The sequence below is a fragment of the Sinocyclocheilus anshuiensis genome, unplaced genomic scaffold (assembly GCF_001515605.1).
Source record: "Sinocyclocheilus anshuiensis isolate Anshui unplaced genomic scaffold, SAMN03320099.WGS_v1.1 scaffold152, whole genome shotgun sequence".
NCBI lineage: Eukaryota > Metazoa > Chordata > Actinopteri > Cypriniformes > Cyprinidae > Sinocyclocheilus > Sinocyclocheilus anshuiensis.
Genome location: NW_015555781.1, coordinates 3,180,849 through 3,205,396, shown reverse-complemented (window position 1 = coordinate 3,205,396; position 24,548 = coordinate 3,180,849). Strand labels below are relative to the sequence as shown.

Here is a 24,548-nt window from a genome sequence, read left to right as displayed (position 1 = left end):
TGATCATCTTCGTCTGGGTGAAAACAGACTGCTAGATCTCTCTGCTTTCTCGTTTCAGCGGGCCTTGTACCAGTCCTCTCACATTGATGAGAATGACGTCCAGACCATTTCTCATAAATGTCTGGTGGTCAGCCTTGAGCAATATGAGCAGATGGTTAAAACTAAGAAGTACCAAGACAGTGAAGACCTCTACTACCTGGCCGGCACTTATGAACCCACCACGGGAATGATATTCAACACGGATGGGGTTCCTGTAATCTGCTGAGGATCAACAAATAAAGACACGTGGAACCAAACGAATGAGATACAAGGGCTAGACAGTTGTGTTGGCTTTACCCAAAGCCTGACTAATCAGACGAGTTCAGAAAACGTCCTTACAAAGACACAAGCATCCGTTGAGATCAGAGACTACTTCAACAGATGTCCTGTGTGCACATCATTTCAAACACGATGGTTGATGGTATTGTAAAGTTGCGCTAGATTCGAAGTTCAACGCAAGTGTTTGGTCTGTTAATGGGGCACCTTGCTTCACGATTGTGGTGGACAAATGACGTTCAGGAATCTCCAGTTGAAGAGTAAAATGTGTCAAAGAAAGTGAAAGCACGTCAAAAATGTCTTGAAGGTCAACTGCATCTGCACTGCTGAGCCCTGTTTGCCTCAGCCATCACCGGTGCGGCTGGAATGGAGGTGACACCACTTCTGCAGGACTCTGAGTATTTCTCCGGGTGAGAAGGCCTGCTTGGAACCAGCTTCCTTGGCCATGGGACCAACAACTGAAAGAGTAATTAAAGCTGACAGGCCATGTCACACTTCTGCCCAGAGAGTCGTCCCCACCACATGCTCCGCTGTCCAGTTACTACTGGTAGATCCCTGGCAGAACTTCAAGGGCTGGCTAATGAACCCAGATGGGTAAAACGATAGCAGACCTAAAGCTGCGGCTCATGTGAGAAGCACTTAAAAGAAAGGGCAGAACTGTGGTCTGCCAGCCCGCAAGGACTGTTTATTAATAGGAAAGTTTGAGTCACTTTTCCACCGAGTGGCCCAGAAGCTCTATCAGAATATTTATATACGATCCTCGCCCCTCAGCCACGGTGGCAGAAAGGTTTCTTTTTACGAGTCAAGGGCTCTACTGGGACGGAAACAGATGTAGATGACGCCCGTTTGTAAATACATGCATACAAGCTATATACGATATGGACAAATATATTTTATTTTCGTGCACCATAGATTTATGTGACGGTCATTTTTTTAAAGCAGCAAAAGATGAAAAAAAAAGCTTTAATAAACTGTGAATAATGTTTAAAATGTTAACAAATATCAGGAACTGGTTTTAGAGTACAGATCTTGTAAGTTGTTACTGGAATCTCAGATGCCCACTACATTTTCGATGTAATGTAATGTAATCTTGATATCAAAACTACTATTACAGGACAAATGGTTTGTGGGATTTGACAGTGTTCGAAGCCAGTTGTTCCATAATGCAGTTTTACAACAGAAAGCACTTAAATTCTGCCCTTGGTCTTACACAGGACAGACTTCCCTTGACAATCCCCTGTTCAGGTGGACGTGAAGCGCTTTGCGGGAAAACCATTTCAGTTCTCTCATTGCTTCTCAGGGTCAGTGAGAGATGGAGAATGAGAGTTTAAAAGCACCATATAATCAGGCTACGCTTGCTTATCATGTCTATTTTACTCGGCTTTCTCTTTTTTTCTAGAATTATCCCCCACAGAAAGCAATTACATCTCATGCATGAAAGCACTTTCTTCATGTAAACAAATAACAGCAGCACAGGTGACGTTATCTGTTAGCTCTGAAAGTTGAACGCTGAGTTGTTTTTTGCCTTTCTCACATCTACGTTTGTTTCTCCATCTCGACTTTTATTCTAAGCCGTTTTCTGGTTCCTTCTTAATAGCCTTAACCTTGGTCCCTAAAGCAAAGTCTGAATGTTTTCTTTGAAAATAGGTCCTTCTGATTGATATTGTGCTCCAGAGAAAGTGCCATCAATCATCAGAGGCAGTTAGGACCAGGCTATGTATTCGCTGCTTCTCTAATCAAGACCAGTCAAATGTATTTGATTTATGGCTTCCTTACATGGATGAAGAGACTAGCAAACACCTTATTTGCTTAATTGTAATTATGGTTCTTATTTGTGCCTCATTTTTAAGGCTCAAAGAGGTATGAATGTCTTTTTGTTTTTAAGGTTGGACACTATGTATGTATCGTTTTTTAAATAATGAAACAAAAACATCTGTACTGATCTTTTTTTTTTAAACAATTATGGTTACCAAGATGTATAGAAAAGATGAGGTTAGAGGCTACATTTTTTGTTGTTGTCTACAGTTGCCCAGCCAAATGTTTTAACTGTAATTCTTTCTACCTCCCACCTTGGTTCAACGTTTCATGTTTTTGTTTGATATTTTCTCTTGGTGGTATTTTTACACTTGTGAAAGAAATGTCACTGCACGTGGGCTTTTAAACCATTGCCTGTTTTTAATTCTTTCGTCATGATGAAAACCTTGATGTCTCTGTGAATGATGTTCATTGGATACTTATTGGTTCTTTGTTGTTTCGTTTTATTTTTCCCCCCGTTTTTTTGTGGGAGAATAGTGAGATCAAGAAGGGTATGGACACTAGAGACTTCCGGTCTTTGTGATTGGAAAATATTTGGCCTACTCAGTATTTCATAAATTTCTTTATATTATAGAAATGTTGACACTATTACGTATAGAAGAACAGTCTGAAATATATATTTTTCATGTACGTTTCATATTACATTGCCCAGTCTCTCTTAAAGAGATATTATCTTGTTGATATTCAATAGGTTGTATTTCTTAACATGTTTTATCATTTGTATGTGTGGTCTTGAGGCTTAAAACGATATTCAGCCTATTCCGGTTTGGACTGTTTTTCTAAGTCACCTAATTTGGTTGAGGATTTTACACATACCCAAAGCTAATTCAAATGCCAAGTGATCTTCAAATGCACAGTGAATCTGAAGCAACATTAAGCAAGCTCTTTTTGATTTGACACAATCTTTTAAATACAGATCTGTGTTGAATGTTTTTGCCTGTTTAGCGAGTTGTACAATTTAAGTGCCCCTCAAAACAAACGTTTACTTCGAGCTTAAGACAAGCTGTAAAGCACTTTTTAAGAGTATTTTTGTCTGCATGTTTTAGAAATTGCGTATATGCTTCTAGGAATAATATTAGAACAATCAACAAAAGTATATTTTGCTTATTGTGACGTAGTGTAACGTGAATGGAGGTCAGAGTTCATCCCTTCACCTTGGGTCACTGTATGAGACAGTGGCCTCTGCTGGAAGCAGTCATATGGGATGAATCGCTGATGTCCTCTGCTACTCATCTAGGGTCCGTTTGAGCGTATCTTATGATGTATAAGGTTTAACTGGCTTATTAGAAAACAGTGTATAGCCAAGTTATAGCGTTATAGAGTTCACTGTTTGCATGATTCTGTTCAATCTTTTTCTTTTTGTTTTTTCTTTTCTTTTCTTTCTGACATTCCCCCTCTCGGAACAATCGTCCTCCATGCTTAATGTGCAATACTGCTGAATTTGGATTCTGTGAGGTAGCTGCTAGTGAGGGAAGGAACGCGTTCATGAATGTGGGAGATGAGAGAGAGAGAAAGTTAGTGTGGACTGGAGGCTGGTCCTTCACTGGTCTTCATCTGCTGTTCCTTCAGCATTGATATGGTCCTGTTACAAAAAAATAATAAAAATTTTAAAAGCTATATATTTGAAATTATTTGACATTTTAAAGCATCAAGGTTTTGTAAATGATCCTTTGAGAGGGGGAGATGAGTATGCATATACTTTGTGTACACATTTAATCTTGTAAAAAACAAAATTACAAAATAAATTTTTTAAAAATTGAAATTAAGATATTAAAGATTGCTGTTTACTTGTGCGTGTGAACTTATGGAATTAGATTTTTTTTTTTTTACAGGAGCAACCAGCATTATCAGTGTTTTTCAATTCTTTTAGTATCTCAGTATTTTCTAGTTCATCAATAAACGTCATAAAATGGAATTGAGTTGGTCTCTTTATTTTTTGTGCCTTATTTTTTCAATAATTGTCTTTGTAAAACCCTCTGGCTCTGAATTGCCTCAATCCACATTGTATTTGAAGCTGTAGAGCAGGGGTGGGCAAACTTGGCCCTTCCAGGTCACTTTCCTTCAGAGTTTAGCTCCAACCCTAATCAAACACACCTGAACCAGCTAATCATTGTCTTCAAGACTACTAGAAAGCTACAGGCAGGTGAATTTTATTAAGGTTGGATCAAATATCTGCAGGAAAGTGGCCTGGAAGGGCCAAGTTTGCCCATCACTGCTGTAGAGGAATGAATGAGTGGATCCAAAAACTTTTGGGAGAACTGTTAACCTGATGAGCTTTTTACAGCTCCTGTCATTTGCTGTATAAGTGCATCTTTAAAGATGCCTGCGAGAGCCGAGCAATACTTGTAGTGTAAGACAGTCTTCCATATGACCACCATCATACTGAAATTTCGGTCATGTGACCACAGGAATGCTGTAAAAAGGATTCATCTTACAACATAGCTGAATTGCATATTCACGTCCACATTGAGGAAGATTAATGTCCTCTGAAAATATTGTGCGCTATTGAATGAGTGTTATTTGTGTTATGGTAGTCCTTGAGCCATTTAACCAGCAAAATGGAATGCCCCCTCCCCTTCCCATTTCTGAAAAAGCGTTTTTTAGCATGCGTGAGGATTCATTGCACACTCTGTGCTGTTCACAGTGGTGCAATAGATTCAAAAGGTCACCAGGGTGTAATGTTATGCAAGAGGTGGTTTCTGAGTCTCCCTCGTGATCAATCACATTCATCAGGATACCATTTTAAAGCTTCCTGGAACAATTAACAATTTATAGCAGCTGCATTGAACTGAAGCCGAGCTCATTTTGCTAATGCTAGTGCAACGTCTTTGGTGAATTTGCCACACGGCAACAGAACGAAGCTTGCTTTGAGGTAAAAAAAAAAATTGTTTCCTGGGCAATTAAAGTTACCAAGGGAGTCATGTTTGCTGTGTTGATCACTTATAAATTATTTCTTCAAGTGGAAATGCGCCACCTCCCTGCCAAAATGGCAAAACATGTTTGCTGATCTTTAGTCTACCATGGTGAAATGGAGCTAAAGTGCTCTCTTTAGAAGGAACTCCTATTATTAGTGGCCTGGTATGACTGTGACCTCACTATTTGAAACCATTCGCTGTTCCAGTACTCTAAATAAGGAAGAGATTGCGTTTTAAGTGCTTGTGAAATCGTAAAGAATGCTTGAATTGTGCTGTCACAAATCATGTTAAATTTAAAGCCCTTGGCTTTTTTTTTCTCTCCATCAAAAGCACTTCTTCTCAATTTACATTAACACTGCAGATGAGATTTGAAAATGCATGCCTTTGATTTTGCTTGTAGTGGCATGAAATTAGCATAATGCAATCTAATGGAAGTGCGCCTTAAATTGTATTACTAACAAAAATGCAAAGGGACAGATAAGACAAAAATGACAAGGCATACACATTTGGAAAGACAGAGTAAATGATGAATTTTCATTTTGCACTGAACTATCCCTTTAACTCCCACATTTGGGTTCGCTGTATTTCAGCAGTGTTTCACGATCCTTTCATGGATCACTTTCATAAAGACAAAGGCAAAACCCTCCATATCTCCAGTGTAAAGACATTCACAACCACGGCGTTTGAGGTGCTGTGATCCATTGAAGCTAAAGATATGTTTGAACCTGCTGCGTTTGTCAAGTCAACACATCAGAATCCAGGCATTTTTCATGTCAATCACTTAAGCAGAGGCATCAAATAAGAAAAAAGTTTAGAGACCTCCGCATCTCTTTGAGCACACGGAGAGCTTGCAACAGAGTGCAATCAGAGTAGCACTTGCACCCTGTGACGTGTAGTAACGTTCTGTGTCTGAATCCGGTTGTTTGAGAAATTACAGACTAATGACTCTCCCTATGCTCTTCTGCTTGTGCTTTCAGCACGAGAGAATTCACATGTGACTAAAAAATATTCAAAGGTGTATCACCTCCAAATTATCATGGAATTTCATTTAAATGAGAGAACAGGAGCTCTGGGGCAAAGGCAGCTACGGCTCAATAATGTGCCCTGAGTAATCGGCGACTCCCGCTGTGTGTGAAAATGACAACAGTCAAAAGTGATGCGGTTGCTCAATGGGAGCATATATGTATACTCTGGCTACATGTATTATGACGCCCCATAAAAACGTGAGCATTTTTAAGAGCAGAGATGCGGCCTTGTGGGAGTCAACCGCCACTGCCAAAGCTCATAAAAGCAATTAAACCCTCCAATAAACCCACCAAAGGCCACCTTCCTCTCTGTCGACTAGCTATGATCCTCTGTCAGAAGGGGCCACAGCGCAACGCAAAGAATCATTATGCTAATAAGACCAAAAAAAGCAGAAAGCAGCCATGCAATATTCATACCCTCCATCATGATAAACTATTCAGGAGTCATTTAGCCGGAATGCTCATTTAACGAACTGAGGCGTGGAACAATTAACGCGCGCCGAATGATGGAAGCGTACTGTGATGGAGAGGACGTCGGCAGCTCTATCTCTCACCAGGGATGCCATTTGAAGTTCTACACACTAATGGTTGACTTTTCCTCTACACCTCCCCTCAATATCCAGAGTCCATTTTGTGTCTTCCATCACCAAGGCCACCATAAAATGGCCTCCAAATGGAAGTGTGGCTGATTTTCACCGTTACTGATCACTGCTAAACACAAGCTGCGTTTGAATGGAGATATGATTGAGTATTTGCTTTAGGACTGCATTAAACATTAAGGTCCTCAGAGCAAGGGTCGTCCATATTGCGGGAGCATTTTACCATTTATGACCCATTAAAATGATTGCAGTATAAAAACAAACATTTATCGGCAGTCTCAGTCCATTAGTATAAAAGGGAAAGTGGAATAATTCAGAAGTGATTGCTGGGTAGAAAATGGTTTCATTTCAGTGAAGCGGTGCCTTGACCCTCTTGGGTCTGTGGATTGGAAGGAGTCTCAGTCCAGAGCCTCTACCTTCCTTCATTACTTTGTGTGCTGACAGAAAACAAGCTGACTGGCATTGCTCGGGGCCACGAGGCCTTTGTCATGGCTCTGAGGCCCAAGACCCAGTCCTGTCATGGCCCATATCACTCTGCCTACCAAATTGCTTCCCCCTCAACAGGAACAGGATTTATGGCAGTATGAAGCGCAGAGATGCATGTCTTACTGTGCTCTCGGCTGTTCAAACCGTTTTAGGGAGGGCCCTGTTCATAAAATAATCTCCAGGGCATAACAATCACTGCCTCAGCATTAAGACGAACAACACACAGCACCGATGCGTGTGTGTGCACCTGTTAGGAATAAACCAAGAAAATGTGTGCAATGGACCTCGGCTCCTCACAGGAGAGCCATTTGCCTTGTTGTTCCAATATCCTGCTGTGTGGATACATTAGTGGCCAACTCCCCCATTCCGACAGTCACCGAATCTCCGGCTCCCATTGTGGGAAGAGAGAGACACCCAGAGCCTTGGTAATATCACTCTGTCATTTTGCTTGAAATGGTAATGTTTTACAGGAAAAAAGATGAGATTTTTTGTAACGGAAAGCAATAAGTGACCAGTTGTGTTGTGTTTTTGTACATTATAAACTGCCTTGGAAGGGTCCTGCTGAGATTGTACATGGTTTTTATAGTAAAATTACACAGGGAAATTGCATGATGGAAGTGAATCACATTATCTGTGGGTTATTCAGTCCTTAGAGTACTGAACTTATTACCAGACTTAATAATGAAATCTGCAGTCAAGTGCTTCCAATTTGTTTCGCAGTATTTCATCGAGAGGGGCGTTTGTTTAGCTGCGCTGATGTGCGGTGATGTATTTACTCTGAAAGCGCCTTTGAACACACGTTGGCTATCTAGCGGTGGCATATGTAAAATGCAAAATGCAAAATGAATGTAAAATGCAGTTCACAAGCATTCCCACTTGGTTTTCTATTGGCCAATCTGTTGCCGAGTCGCATATTGTATGATGGAAGTTGCATGCGACTCACGTCAATGATTTCCCAGAATTCAACCTAGTCACACATGCTTTGCTATTGATTGCAACAACAACATCATCATCAACAACAACATCAGCCATGCTGGTAATAAACTGTGTGCCAGAGTTAACTTATGGAGGTGAAAAGCCAAGCTCCAGCTCAGCATTTTCTTTCAGGCAGAGGGTGCGTGAGTGAGAACCAGACAACCGGAAATCAAACTGAGCAAAAGGCAGTTTAGAGGAGAGGGGGGTGATTGCAGTGGTTGGATCAAGAGCCATTATGTTCAACAAAAAGGGACCTTCAAACCCTGCGGAGCACTTTTCCTAAAGATTGCCAAAGTACACAGTTTGAGGGGAGGATGGGTGGGAAAAACCCAGATCTATCACTGAGAGGATTGCTTTTCCTGCTGCCTTCCTATCAGTCACCGTTAACAAATTACTGTCGATCTATTCGGGAATTAGCAGTTGGGTCTCTAGAAGTGAAGGGCTGATAGACGGAGGGGTTAATATAGGCTGCTCACCTCCTCCAACTGTGATGATTGTTAAAGAGGGAGGTGAGCAATAATCAGCCATTGGCCACCTACACGTTTTTCTGCCAGCAGAGTGAATTCGGCGGCCACAGGATTTATAAGCGTGTCGCACACACCTGGGATGCCTGTCTTTTGAGGAGGGCCATTTAACATTAATTCTGGCTCTGTGTTGCAGAGAATGATTTGACACGGGTGGGGGTGAATTCTGCGACGCCCCTTCGGTTTGCCATTGAGGAGAAGGAAATCAGCTGGAGGAGAATTGTCACCCTCAATACAGTCCGCAAACGGTGCAGTCAAGGGCTGGTTTCATCCGTTAAAGCTTGGCCCGGAATTAAGTGTTTTTACACAGGGAATCACTTCAAATGAAGTAATCTCCAATCAGCCCAATGAACTTTTTCGAGTTTTGACTGTCACTGTTTTAAACGGTGGGACATAATGAAGCTCAGCTCAACTGCCAGTATAAATTGGCTGTTGCCCTGAAGAATAACTCACAAAAGCTAGGCTAGGATGTTATTAGTTTCTGTATTAAAGCAGTGCTGGGTTTCATTTAGCATCTATTAAATTGTTGGTTCAATCTGGTGATGATTACTTGATAAATCTTATTCTGCAAAAATCATATGAATAAAATGTAATTCATATTTAGATTTACTGCAGACAGGAATAGGATTAATATGTGACCCACTCCATCATTGGAAATTGTCTTGATCCAGGAACTCATTTGGTGTTTTATGCATTGAATGAAAGTAAATCATTTAAATAGTGAAAAAAAAAAAATCACAGAATTTATTTTTACATGTATGCTAAATTTATTCAAGCATACATTTCAATAATTAAGATAACAATAAATGGTGACAAAAATAATAACAAATGCATTTACAATTACAGTGCATACATTCATCATTGTATTTACAGTTTTAGCTATATGCTCTTGTAAATTTATTTCTTGTATTTCATTATGAAATTGACAATTTGAAAGCTGAGACTTTGTTTCATCAAAAACAACATAAAACACAAAATAATCAAAATTCAATGATTTTGCTGAACTTTTTCTCCACAAACGGCCTACTGTGACTTCTGACTCATTTCGATGGAGCGTCACATACAGTATGTCCACCAAGAAACCAAGTGTCCGGCTAATTTTCAGACTCTGCTGTTTCTTGTTGCAGTAGCTTCATGCAAAATATATAATAAATTTTTTTTTTTTTTGCTTGTGGCTTTATTGTGCCTGTTTAGAACCAAAAAGTTAGCATATTATGTTTTTATAGTCTATGATTATGGCACCATTAGCCCCTGCTGGTCCATGCTGTAACTACATGCTCTCTGGGCAAGTATCTTTCTTCAATGACAGCCATTAAAAAGCAGCTGGGTAAATTATAGTTAGTATATGTTGCACTTCTTTTGTTCAGGTGGCTCTTAAAACCATTAAATAGACATTTCGTAAAAAACATTGTATTATTATAATTACATATTTTTTCAGTATCGTAATGATGTTTTGTATTTTTTCTTGATTGATTGATGGATTTGTCTGTGTTTAGCTTTATCATATGTTTGTATGTTTAGGTTATGACTAAATTAAATTATTTTCTTTTCTGAACAGTTGGAATGGGAAGTGATGAAAATTGTTTCCACCCTTTTCCATCTAAAGTCTTTTTTTTCTTTTCCTCATTTCCATTATGTGCCTTTTCAAATGTTTTGATTGTGAGACATTTTCTTTTTACTACTTCATAATAAAGAAGCGGATATAAGACTGCTGTGTTCTCAAATGGCTCACTATCTGGTTATTAATCTGACAAAAGCATCTCCACCAAGATCAACTGAAAGTTCTCGCAGTGCAGCTCCTTTGCCAGTAATAACAAATTGTGCTTTTTTAATATGCAGACAGAGAGTGCGAGTGCATAAGCAGTTCGCACTCAGAAAAGTGCCATGACGGTTTTGAATTTTAATCAAATCTCGACTAATGCTTCTTTTTGAGTAAAAGAGTGCATGTGAAGTGAATGCTCTGAAACGACACACTGAGGTTCTGAACGCTCTCGCTGCATGCTAACATACGATGCATTCATCTGCTCAAAGAGAGGCAGAGGAGGCCATTGATCCATGTTGCCTGGAGGGGTAAAGGTCTCCTTTCCTGTGGGATCTGCTTCAAATATTCTGACAGGAGTCCCAGATGGAGGCCCCACCACTAAGCTCTCCCATCCCACTGCCGCTGCGCCCCTCTAAAAGGAACAAACAGTAAAGAAGGAGCTGTCAACATCCAAACTGCCTGGAGGGTCTTCACCTTCTTGCATTAGATGGTCCAGTCCACTGTAAACACACCTGAAGCACTGAGCTTTATCCTGTAAGCTGTGTGTTGAAAGCAGAGATCACTCACCAACGACTGATGCCAGGATGTGAAAAAGTAAACCTCGCTCCTCTTTTCCTTTCAGCTGCCCTGCAGTGCCCCTGCCGAGAGAGTTGGGCGGAAACTGTCTTTCTGCTCCCTGCAGGCAGGTAGACGGCCACTGTGATGTTCAATCAAGCCTTGCACAGCTCTGCACTTTCTTACTTGAAAAGAATCTAATCCATCATAGTCACCATAGCGTTTTTAGTTTCGCACAGTATTCACAGGCACTGCACTGAATGTATAACACATCTACCTGTGGTACTAGCAAAGTGCTTTTTCCATACATGCGGCGAACTCCACAATACACAATAACTTCGTCCCTGATTCAACCTTGAGTGAATGAACAGAGACTGGCAGAGAGGCCACGAGGTTCTGTGTTCCCTCTGAGCTCATTAGTTTCATTCTACACCCAATGTCCTTACAGATTGATTGATGACCTTCATCTGTAGATCACAGCATCTGGAGGAACAATTATAGTTTTAAGCAGTGTATTAGCAGTTAGTTAGTATAAAAATAGGGCACAATCTATGTTAATATGAAGGCATTTTCCATATTGATTTTTCACAGGGTTTTTTTTACCTGCATTTTAAATTACGCATAGCATTTTGTGTTTTTGGGTTACAGGGTTACAATGGATAATGAATAATGGATTTTGCTTAGCATGGGAATCCAACTCTTTAACAGTGTAAACAACTCTGAATGCATGAAACAGCATTGTACCCCCCCCTTTAATGAATTGTTCGGTTTGAATCACTCTAAACTAAATCGATCAAAGCGGTAACAGAATCATCTGACTCATTAACTGAACTGGAAATAGTCATTAGGCTTGTTTGAGATGAGCAAAATCTGGCTCATTGGTTCAGACAACCGTGATGATGTGTTCTCTTCTAAAATATTTTATTTTCTATCTGATTTCATGTGATTATGTATTTAAATTATGAATGTTCCCAAACACTATGACAGTGCGATCTCTGTGTGAAATAATGTGATTGTTGTCATATTTCTATAAAAATCTAAAATACATGTAATTTGTTGCTAGGTGCTTTTGGAAAAAAAAGTTGCTAGGGTAGTGTGAAAAGTTGCAAAATTTAGCAACAAAATTGTTAAGTTGGCAACACTGAGACAACAACACGTGCTTAGGCGCGTTCTTCCGGGAGAAATGCCCATATAAGGAGTTCCACCCTCGTTTATGTCATTAAGAGCCATGATGGAAAAACCTCTCCAAACTTGTACGAACCCGGAAGTAAAATTTTTGGCACAGAAATACTCTCATACCTCCAAACTGTTTTTTGAAACTTTGTCCATGCTTAGCATGGGAATCCAACTCTTTAATTATGAATGTTCCCAAACACTATGACAGTGCGATCTCTGTGTGAAATAATGTGATTGTTGTCATATTTCTATAAAAATCTAAAATACATGTTTGTATTAAAGTAAAAATGGATGATAAATACGCCTTTCGTATGGAATTAAATAGCAAGCACTTTGAGTGTCTTGTTCATCATATTTATTTTTATATAAAGGCAACAGAACTGAAATCATATCATGTTAATCAGCAGCACAGCACGTGAGTGTGAATTACGCGATATCTGCCTTCGATATAGGTATCTTTTTTTTTTAATTATTATTATGCCATACATCAGAACAATACAACGAGAAACATTCAAATGTAAAGGAAAATAGAAAAAGATGAACAACGTTAATATAATGAAACAGTGCCAGAGGACAGTAACAAAACAAGTAATCTCGTAGATATCTGTTCACTTCGAGAGGTCAGAACTGTCCGTCTTGCCTGCTCTTATTTCACTCCTCCCCTCACTGCAGCCGCCTGCTCTCGCCTTTATTTCAGGCGAGGCGAGGCGCATCTCAAACAAGCCTATTATTTCTAGTCGTGTCCATAGAAATCCATCGAGCTTTTTGTCAGTAAAATGACTGACTGTGTATTAATAATTATGCTGCTATATGATGCTAAAACAAAATTTGATGATTTAAGGACTTTAATTTCAGCCTGTTTCTCACCAGTGTTATTTTATTATTATCTAGTTTTTTATTAATATTTTGAATTAGCATTTTTTCAGTTTTCATTTTGTTAATTAATTTATTTTTTTTATTTGTTTTAGAAATGTTGTGCTTCTGTCATTTTTACTTTTTACTATTTTGCCATTTATTTCCAGTTAGTGCATGATTTTAGTGCTTTAATGTAAACTACAGGGTTTTTTTGATGATTTAATGATTTAAGTTTTTCATCTTAATATTTTTATTTTATTTTTGCTTTATTTCAATTAAATAAAAAATGTTTTTACATTTACATTTATTCATTTAGCAGATGCTTTTATCCAATGTGACTTACAAATGAGGAATACAACAAGCAATTCATCATAAAGAGGCAAATAAACATGAGAAGTGCTTGTAAGACTAAGTTTCAGACATCGTCTAGAATAGTACAAGCTAGAACAGAGAAGGATTAAGAAAAAGTAAGAGCATAGATAGAGGAATGTTTTTTATTTTTTATTTTTTGAAGTGCTCTTGTAAGAGATGAGTTTTCAGTCGTCCCTTGAATGTTGTCAGGGTCTCTGTGTTCTGGATGAGGTTGGTAAGATCATTCCACTAGCAAGGAACAGTTAATGAAAATGATCTGGATGGTGATTTTGTGCCCTGTGTGACATTTATGGAGTTATGGAGCTGTGTGACATTTATGAAATTTTAGTTAACGATAATAACCCTGTTTCTCTATTGTATCATATATGGCTTCAGAATAATATAAAATATTGTGCACAAGTCATATATGTCACTTGTCGAGTGCATTTACTTTAATGCTGTTGTGCCCTTTTAGAAGCTTGAAAGCTCTAGTCCTCATTCATTATATCTGAATGGAGAAGCGCAGAAAACAGACACCATTATTTGTCTGATGATTTGTTTTCTGTTATGTCATTTTGTCTGTAAATGTCACGCAGCAAGGGAGTGACGGAAAGGCTGACCACTAAGCAAAAAATAATTCCGCTTTTTGGGGGGTCTGGCTGCCATTTTCTTGAGATTTCATCCTTCCCATCTCGTGACTGCACTGTAAATGTCTTGGATGCTGCAGGGTTATCACCTCGAGCTGTGTGAGCTAAAACACAAGGGGGAGATGTATAGATTCAAGGATGAAGTGTTTTTTGACAGGTACATTCTAACCATGTGCCCAGAGTGGGACGCTGCACCTGCTGTGCCATCTGGGCACCATCTCACGAACCCTTATAACAGTGATGCTCCCGTGGCTGTTCTATATGACTGACATATTCATACACCTTGAATGTATATGTAAATGTCCAAAACACATGGCACCTTTTGGTAAAGGCATCACTGAGCACTATGTTTAGTGAACGTATATCCATTCAGAGCTGGAGCGTGACGTAAAGCTCCCCCTGACAACATATGCAAACAGCACAGGAGAGCTGCTGTTACTCACTTGTGTGCACATTACAAATAACATAACGCTGTGTTTAAATGAAGACAGCAGGGTCAATGGGCTGTGAAGAGATGAGTCAGAGGATTAGGGCCTGCAGAGAATCTTCCCACAAGAATATTCAGGTGTCATAATAGCACAAATGTTATAATAAGATTATTAGTGGGAAATACTCATTTTTTCCAGGGACATAATGATTACATGCCTTTGCATACCACATAAGAAGTGACTCAATAACACAATAAGCCACTTAAAGGGATAGTTGCCCCGAAAATGACAATCTGGTCATCACAACTCGCCCATATGTCATTCCAAACCTGTTTGACTTTATTTCTTCTGTGGAACAAAAAAAAGGAGAAAGCTGCTGTTTTCCATACAATGAAAGTGAATGGTGATCAAGCACTGACAAGCTCCAAAAATGAAAAAAAAAAAAATGACATTACAGAGTATGAGTCAGGTGCTATATCCCATGTCTTTAAATGCCATAGTGTGATGTTTAGAATGACAAGAGGGTGAGTAATGCCAAAAATGTTCATGTTAGATTAACTATCCTTTACAGCTATGCATTATGGGGATATAGGTTATGATGTTACATTAATGATAGTATACATTCAGCAATGGTTAAAAAACTGATTTCTTTATTTTTTGAATATTCAATTTATGTTTATTTGTAGTGTTTTTCACAAGGCATATCGTTTCAAAGCAGCTTTACATAAAATGCATGTTTCTACATTACAATTAAGAGTAATCTGTTATCAGAGGTGACTGTGTCAAAGTAATGTCCATATGATAGAAATGTACAATTCTGGGATAAAACAAATGATTAAGCAATGATTACATGCTGTGATCATGATGATTACAATATAAGGAAGATTTAGCAGTTTCAGCTGTTGATTGAGGGTTTGTGTCATCTGAAATGCTCACAGGGGTATATAAAGTATATAGCATTAATAATAATCAAAATAAACAGTTGTTCCATAAAGTGATATAGTTTATAGTTTTAGTGATTTGTGGCAATTTGGCAAAATATTGTATAATTCAGTTGTTGTTTGGTTGCTACCGAGGCACACTTTAAGATGTTTTTAGTACTATAATTTTAAAAAGCATTTTTAAACACAAATGTTACCAGGACAATACATGTAATGTTACTCTAAATAATATGTTAATATTGTCATTTGATTAATGTTGCTATAGATTTTTTTTTTTTTTGGTACAGTGGTTTAATCAGTGCTTAGAGTCGTGTGTTACAATGATGGCATTTTGTCTTTGTAAGGGTAACATTGCAACAAAGCATTAGCGATTGTTTATGGAAAAGGTTGTTATGATGATCTCTAATTCATCATGTGACTTTTTGTTTTACCCTGTGTCATTATGGTGGTTATCAGTATTTTTTATGGTACAAATCAGATTTTAGTAGTTCAAGTTGGCTGGAATATTAATATTATTGAATGATTAAAAAATAGGCCTACCGGTTATGAAATGCAGAACCGGCACCAAAATGCCCCCTGTAATGCTTGGAACACTGGTACCATTTTTTTTAGGTGGATATTTTTTATTCTTGAACGCAGGGGTTTTCAACCAGGGGGGCGCCAGCACCTGTCAAGGGGGGCGCGAGCATCAGTTAATTCAGAGACGTTCCCTTGAGAATTTATGAATATGAGTTAACAAATCTTTAGCCATTTATCTTCTGACTGGTTTAGTCGACAGTTAGAACAGAGTTGGCTCGAGTATCAGTCACGCTCAGTGTTGCCAAATCCGCGTTTTTCCCGCGGAATTGGGCAACTTTAACACTTGCCGCGTTTTGTAGTTTTGGGCTAGTTTTGAGTAGCAATTAGGCGGGTTTTGTTGTGAAAACCCGGCAACCCTGGTCACGCTTATTGACAGTATAAAATGATTTACGATTAGCCGTGTCCGAAATCCAACCACGGATTGGCATGTTGTTATCTCAGAAACAGGCTCAGCCATCACATTGAATCAGGTAAACTGGTTATATATTTATGTTTCAGTATAATTATGCACGCTATACCAGGGGCGGTTCTAAACCCTTTTTAGGTGGGTTTCAGCCCCCCCATCTGTCACCTTCACCCCCCAAAACTATCTTAACGATCAGGCCAGTGCTGCTTCCTCGAGAAAGTTTTTCATTCTCACGTGTTTTAAATCTTGTCAGTTTAAACATTAAAGTAATTTTAAGCCATTTAAGCCCAAGACATCTCAATGCGGTACTCACGCACTGTGATAGAGCGTTTCTATGCGCACCGCGCACACACCTGAAGTGCACAAACAGATAGCCTTCTCAGACAGCAGGTGAATACCAATGGCTGTCTTGACAAGTATCCTTGTAAGCACAGTCGGTTGTTTTAAGTGAATGTAAACAGTAAAGAAAATATCAAATGTACATCAGTATAACGGATCCGTGAATGAAACTAAAAAAGGTTGAAAACCCCTGCTTTAACGCATGGATAAATAAAGCATCCTTGGTTTGATCCTTTTTTTAAGTGGCATGACAGTGTTTGTTGTACAAGTCAAAGAAATGCAGCGATGATCACAACACCTTGACTTTGTGGAATGACAGTGAAAAGCAACTTCCTGTACATCATTCAGTAGTGTACCGAGCCTGTGCAGAGCTGTAATGAAAGCCATGATGAATGTGACATCCAGTGAATAGGGACATTGTACAGAATCCCTCAACGGCTCAGAAAGCCTCTAATCTGCAAGCAAATTGAACTTGGAATTAAGCATCTATTTATTTGCATGATTTGATTTATTATTCCAAGACTAGAAGATGAAAGATTAGATATTATTTATTAGAATAGCTGAAGAGTTGACATCCAGATGGCTTGTCTCAATTTCTCAATATTTTTTATCTGAGGCCAGAGTTAAACTGCTCAAAGGACAGAATGCATCTGGTTCCCCTTGTGGATTATCCATTACTTCAGACAACATCTTTCTCAATTTCCTTGATTGCGGCACATTCTCCGTGCTTTTAATGACATAGTTTAATTTATTTTGGGGTTAGGTGACATAGCAGATTTGATTTATTAAATATTTTTACATATAATTCTAGAAAGAGAATACATTCATTATACAAATTTCTTTTTGTGTCAAGCAGTCATTTGTATTTCATATGAACTGAAATAAAAATATAAAGAGCAAAAGGAGAAGCATCTAAGTGGCTTCTCATAATTATTGTAACATATTGCAGAACTGTCTCCTAATGATGAGTTACCTGTCATTATAACTGTCCCTTGGGCTCTGCAGGAAATGGGACTGTACTAAAAGTGGAAGATGTTCTTTTCAAATGAAACTTTACAAAGACACTGTAACCAATCAATTATACTTCACCATATGATGAAAAGATGTATTTCTTGAAGTTAGAAAAAGCCTAGATCATCACAGATACTGAACATCTGGCAGCCCAGATATTTATGTAGTTGAAAATCAGATCATTTCTCCTCTCCCAAGGTTTCAGCTGCAGAATCAAGGTTATTATAGGTAACTAAAACTAAAACCATTAAAAAAACCTTAATTTCAATCTTATTTCAGCTAGTTGTTAAGGCAACATTTGTTCTTTTTATTTAGTTTGTTGATGTACTAAAATAGCTAAATAATAATTAAAAACAGCTATATAGGACAGACTGACTTTTAATTAAATAGCTTAGTTTATATTGGGGTAAGGTGACAGCAAAATTCATTTGTTAAAAAAAAATGACAAATGAAAAAATTAAAAATAACTGAAATAAAAAAAAAAAAACGTATTTTATTTCAATTAGTTGCCAAGGCACCATTTCTCATTTTCATTAAATTTTAATAACTAAAGCTAAAATGATAATGAATAAAAACTGTATAGGACAGACTGGATTTTAATGAAATATTTCAGTTTATTTCGGGGTTAGGTGACAGCAGATTTGATTCATTTAAAAATATTAAAAAAAATAATTTTACAAAGAAAATAAGTTAATTGGTGGTTCATTGTTAAAAGATATTTATTGAAAACATTGTTTCAGCTGCAAAGGCAATTTTAAGTTGATGTACTAAAATAACTCAAACTGAAACAATAATTAACAAAATATTTAAAATAATTAATACAAAAAATACAAATATAGGCTATAGACATTTAAAAATAAGAATGACATAACACAACAACATTTACTAAATCATTTAAGTTAAAAATCAGAAAATATGAAAATAAAACATTCAAAATATTAATAAAACATATAATAGTATCTCAATGAGACTAAAATAACACTGGTGGAGGTTCTGTCCTGGAGGTGAGACTGCTGTGAGCAGAACCTCCTTACACGCTCAGTCGGACACTGCGAGGCACCACTAAAGTGTTCTGACTTCAAGTGCTCATTTGACCACAGCTCTAGAGGGGCCCCGAACACAATGGAGCTCGTCCATATCACGGGCACAACACCTCCGGCAGCACCCCTCGCTTCTGTTCATTACAAAATCACAACAAAATTAAAACATCCTTGAGTCTGTTTTGCATTAAGCAATCAATCATAAATGCTCATGTCTGTGGGACAGGACTAAATGAGTCTTTCGAATAATTGCGCAATCAATGAGAAATAGCGCTATGAATGCTAATGTCTCTGTCGCCCACTACTCACTTATTAGTGGCTTGTTCCTCTGTGTAATTATTTCATCATGAATGGAGGGGAACATTCGTGCGTGGCCTGCGTTCCTGCGTGACCATACCGCACCACAATCAAGTCGACGCACGCGGGCGTTTGCTGAGAGGCACAAGTTCCCGTGGGATGCATGAATGTACGTGGGAGGCTAAGTTGAAGGGAAGAATGACATTGTGTGCTTGTGTTGGGGGTAGAAAGCAAATTCAGATGAACTCGGCTGATTATGAAATTCACAAGGTTTGTATTTGTTCATGCATTTGTAAATCATTTATGTTTGCTGCTTAATGAATAAAATATTTAAAGGGGTCATATGATGCGATTTCAGTTTTTCCTCTGGCCAATCAGAGCACACCTCGCTTTTCAGACCGATGAGCTTTGAAAAAATCGTTTCAGAAAGGCGGGGCATAGAAGAGAAACAATAATGTACAGTATGTGGAAAATAATGTTTTTTTAACCTTAAACCTCATAAACACATTTCATTACACCAAATACACAAAATAATGTTCTTTTTAGCAACATCATATGACCCCTTTAAGGCAAGCTTTACAAAAAGAAAAACATCAGTGGTAATAAAAGATACAGCTAAATTACATCTAAAAAGACAATATTGTTTGTAGGTTAGATAAATAATGAATATTGATTTTGCTTGGTGTAATTCAGTACACCGAAAGTTACCTCGGCTATTAATAAAGCACAATCTGTATTATGCTGTACGCGCGCACAGATGTACACAGCAGGAAAATCTCTTGATTATTTTTCATCAAGTGCTGTCAGACGAGGAGCAGCTTGCAGTAAATCATATGCAACTAGGCCACCCATATTTATAAGTATCTACTGCATCAATAACCGAAGGTCGAGCACCAGATTCAACCTAAAAACAGCAGCCAGTTAGAGTATTGTCTGCACAAATTAGGTATGTGCCACGTTTTGTTTTTCTATTTCATATTTTACTAAAAATATTTAAAACAAATTTGGATTCTGCCCAAGAGAAAACACTGATTCTCTTGCACCTTGAGTTACCATTGGTCTCTTAGATTAGAGGCCGTTTTCTTAAAGGCAACAAGAAATTAGTTTGCTGTGAGTGTAGCGCCATCTGCTGTACCGTTATGTGAAGCACAAACTAAAAATCAGCACCATCAGACCGTGGCATAAAGAATGCTCTCTCAGAAAGATGTGTTCAGACTTCAATATAAAAGAATTATGCATTCACGAGTGTTCCCGAATACCATGAGACACGGTTTAATATTAAATAGTTCAGATAGGAATGAAGTTACAAGTGACTTGTTAGCCCCTTGGGTCAGTTAGCTATAAAAACTTTTAATTAGAGCTTGATTATTCTCCAATGTACTTTAAATGCCCCAAAGTCATGTTTGGCAATCATTTTTAATTAAATTTTTTTTTTAGTGTTTATATGCAGAAGCAGTTATATGTCAACCATGGTGGCAGACACCTCTAAAGCGTTTTAAATGGTGTCCTCACAAAGCCTTGCTATAATTTTATCCCATGGAAATTTAATGAGAGCTGAGAATTTCTGAGAACATTTAGTTTTGAAAACCACTTGTAATGATGTGGAAATGCATTACAGATAATGTGCAGTTGGGTAAACGCATTTATGTTGCTACTTTAGTCTGATACTCTCAAGTCATTTTAGAGCAAGTTATTTTGCATAAGCCATTCTGAGAATGAAGTTTCAAAACTACTGATTTGTTAAAGCCAGCAAGAACATCCAGCTAATCCTACATTTAACAGGTCAAGATAACCAGTGTCCATGTCACTAAAGTGTTTTCCAATTTAACATCTAATTGAGCAAAACTTTAAGGGAAGACTACTTTTAAAGAGTCCACTAAGACTTTAGAGTAAGTTCATTCAGCACAAACAGGAAATCACAGAGTAGGATGTCTTACACATGTGCACTTTTATTGGAATTAGTCAGTGTACAGGTTGGCCCCACCAAATGTCTGGCACCACCACGTTCCACACAGCTTTTACAATATGCCCAGGGGGAATGGAAACCTTTACATCTTGAATGGTAAAGCTTCGTTTTTTTTTTTGGAACAAAAAAAAAAAAAAGTAAAGCTTCGTTTTTTTTTTTGGAACAAAAAAAAAAAAAATTTAAGGCTGAAAGAACAAAAACCCAGACATTGTTTTGTTACATAATTTACATACAATACTACAATGTTAAGTATGCTCCCAATTACTGGGCAGCCTTCATAGAGGCAAATAAGTTTCAGAACAATGCATTTAACAAACATTTGGAATGACAAAAAAAACAAAAAAAACAAACAAAGAAAAACCACATTGAGTCCTCAGATGCATTGTAGAACTTCGGGGATGCTTATTTGCCAAAAACCATTGCTGTCACCGTTCCAGTTTTTAGATCCTGAGTCAAGCGCCAAAAATAACAAAAGCCATGCCAATGTTGTCATTTGAAGTTTTTCTCTGCGCAGTTCGAGTCGGCGTGAAGTGGTAACAGTCCGTTTAGAAGCATTTGCGGTGGACAATGGATGGTCCAGACTCATCGTACTCCTGCTTGCTAATCCACATCTGCTGGAAGGTGGACAGGGAGGCCAGGATGGAACCTCCGATCCAGACAGAGTATTTACGCTCAGGTGGGGCAATGATCTGTAGAGAGATGAACGATTAGAAAGATGCAGAGCTGCCACAAATGTTCAGTTATCAACTTATGTGAGGCAAGTCATAACTCAGAGCCTAGCTCACCTTGATTTTCATTGTGCTGGGGGCCAGGGATGTGATCTCTTTCTGCATCCTGTCAGCAATGCCAGGGTACATGGTGGTACCACCAGACAATACAGTGTTGGCATACAGGTCCTTACGGATGTCAACGTCACACTTCATGATGGAGTTGAAGGTGGTCTCATGGATACCGCAAGACTCCATACCTGCAAAAGGAAGACAAATAGTTAACCCAAGTTCCTCAATGTTCTACAACTCAAATCTAGAAGTACATACACAGACGAGGTAGTGTTTGTCAGGATACCTACCCAAGAAGGATGGCTGGAACAGGGCCTCTGGGCACCTGAACCTCTCATTGCCAATGGTGATGACCTGTCCGTCAGGCAGCTCATAGCTCTTCTCCAGGGAGGAGGAGGAAGCAGCGGTGCCCATCTCCTGCTCAAAGTCAAGAGCCACATAGCAGAGCTTCTCCTTGATGTCACGGACAATTTCCCTCTCGGCTGTTGTGGTGAAGCTGTAGCCTCTCTCGGTAAGGATCTTCATGAGGTAGTCAGTCAGGTCACGGCCAGCCAAGTCCAGACGGAGGATGGCATGGGGCAGGGCGTAACCCTCATAGATGGGCACAGTGTGGGTGACACCATCACCAGAGTCCATCACGATACCAGTGGTACGACCAGAGGCATATAGGGACAGCACAGCCTGGATGGCAACGTACATGGCAGGGGTGTTGAAGGTCTCGAACATGATCTGGAGAGAGAGAGTTTGAGAAGTTAGCTTGATGCTAAAAACAATTACAGCACACCATCCACACATCCATGCAGAGTTTAGTTGGAAATCCAGAGTAAATAAACAAAAGTGCAGAGAGAATAAGAGTGTGGCAGAAAACCGCAAAACAGGCAGGCAAAGTATATAACCTGCTGCTTCCAGCAAAAGAGAAACTCAGGAGCTCAGAGGACACAAAGCCTGGAGAAAGTGAGTGAATGAACAGGAGAACTTAAAATGAGGTAACAGGACAGACTAGAGACTTCCAAGCGCCATTTTCTAGCCAAAAACCAACCTGTGTCATCTTTTCCCTGTTGGCCTTGGGGTTCAGGGGGGCCTCTGTGAGCAGGACGGGGTGCTCCTCTGGGGCAACACGCAGCTCGTTGTAGAAGGTGTGATGCCAGATCTTCTCCATATCATCCCAGTTGGTGACAATACCGTGCTCGATGGGGTACTTCAGGGTAAGGATACCTCTCTTGCTCTGAGCCTCATCACCAACGTAGCTGTCCTTCTGTCCCATACCAACCATGACACCCTGTAAAGACAGAAAATAATGTTAAATTTAGAGCAACATTAAGAAACTAGAACGTAAAAATAATTCTCATTATTGGGCAGCCTGAAATTAATCCCATTTCTCACCTGATGTCTGGGGCGACCCACAATGGATGGGAAGACAGCACGGGGAGCATCATCTCCAGCGAATCCAGCTTTGCACATACCAGATCCGTTGTCAACAACCAGTGCAGCAATTTCATCATCCATGGCTAAACTGTAAGTGAATGAGAAAACCGGTTTAGAAGTGCACAGCGGTCAAGGAACACAACCTCAGTGAGCATGTGACCATGTGGAGTCAACTTCCTGTTTCGTGCTGCAATCTACAGTCTGACCGCTAGTGGGTGCTAGTGACAATGCGCGCCTCAGATATGCCAGACAAAAGGAAGTCCCTCTGCATTCTCTCATTATTACCATAAAAGGCAATGTTTGAGCCGCTTTGCGGCTGCCGGCGGTGTGGCACTCCGCCAGAGACATAGGGTTCAGTAAAAAGGAACGGATTTCGACATTCATCACGCCAGGGCCACTCCCTAAATTCTACACAAATTAAGTTCTACATCCGCGATCCTTCCTCGCCTGGTATCAATTACTCAACCTAATTTCAACGGGCGTCTGCCCAAAATAACTGCGTCACAGATCTGCAGTCACTTCATTGACTCCTCACGAGCAGACTTCCCACTAAAGCACCTGTGAACCATCTTCCTCAGCTTATTCATATTATATAGCCTTTATCAATGAGTTTTTTTTTTTTTTTTAAATCCCCCGACACCATTATAAACCACCATTTAAACCAAACCAGTACTTTTCACCAGTTATTAAAACCGACTACCTTGCATTTAGTAACGCTTTAATAGTGAATAAAACACTTTAATAATCTTAATCAGCCTAAATGAAAGCCTGAAGGGCTGCACACTACGCTAGAAAACGCCATTTTTCCCTACAAGTGCTGAAAACGAGCTAACAGACGTGTCTTTGATCACTTAACGTTAGACATCAAACGAGAGAATATTAGACTCGTCTGGTTAACGGCAGATGAATGCTGGTTAGCTGACTAACGTTAGCTAAAATAGGTCACACCCTGCTGCAGCACTGCCTGCATAAAGAACGTCCCATGCCAGCTATCCATCAAGTGTGCAACATGCCTCACTAACATCGTTAAAACTGTAAATTAGCTGTTAAATCATTGTTAACCTGAGCACATCTTGAGGTTAAAAGGGTTGAAGACGTATTTCAACACCGGCCCATTCAATGTCGTGCCTACAACAGGTAACGTTAGTCATTTCCACCGGACATATCCAGTAGTTACAGTTATGAGAACACAGCAGAGAGAGAGAGAGATAGATAGATAGATAGAGAGATAGAGAGATAGAGAGAGAGAGAGAGAGAGAGAGAAAGAGCAAGAGAGAGAGAGAGAGAGAGAGAGAGAGAGAGAGAGAGAGAGAGAGAGAGAGAGTGTGTGTGTGTGT

General features: G+C 39.1%; 2 protein-coding genes and 1 long non-coding RNA gene across 7 annotated transcripts in view; 2 read left to right on the top strand and 1 right to left on the bottom strand.

Annotated features, from left to right (window-relative positions):
- LOC107674629 (trinucleotide repeat-containing gene 18 protein-like) overlaps nt 1-4,045 on the top strand; it is a 65,394-nt gene extending 61,349 nt beyond the window's left edge. For all 5 annotated transcript variants that reach the window (XM_016468657.1, XM_016468653.1, XM_016468656.1 and 2 more), the window contains one exon: nt 59-4,045. In XM_016468657.1, the coding sequence (XP_016324143.1) occupies nt 59-265 (207 nt within the window). In that variant the 3' untranslated portion in view covers nt 266-4,045. The remainder of the gene's footprint in view (nt 1-58) is intronic.
- A 16,926-nt stretch (nt 4,046-20,971) lies between these two features.
- LOC107674631 (uncharacterized) overlaps nt 20,972-24,548 on the top strand; it is an 18,094-nt gene continuing 14,517 nt past the window's right edge. Inside the window, exon 1 of the long non-coding RNA XR_001632518.1 lies at nt 20,972-21,144. This is a non-coding gene — a long non-coding RNA (uncharacterized LOC107674631). The remainder of the gene's footprint in view (nt 21,145-24,548) is intronic.
- Nucleotides 21,156-24,548, bottom strand: part of LOC107674630 (actin, cytoplasmic 1) — a 4,777-nt gene continuing 1,384 nt past the window's right edge. The window contains exons 2-6 of the mRNA XM_016468658.1: nt 23,170-23,299; nt 22,826-23,065; nt 22,077-22,515; nt 21,793-21,974; nt 21,156-21,696 (exon numbers count right to left, since the gene is read on the bottom strand). Of these exons, the coding sequence (XP_016324144.1) occupies nt 21,553-21,696; nt 21,793-21,974; nt 22,077-22,515; nt 22,826-23,065; nt 23,170-23,292 (1,128 nt within the window). The 5' untranslated portion in view covers nt 23,293-23,299 and the 3' untranslated portion in view covers nt 21,156-21,552. The remainder of the gene's footprint in view (nt 21,697-21,792; nt 21,975-22,076; nt 22,516-22,825; nt 23,066-23,169; nt 23,300-24,548) is intronic.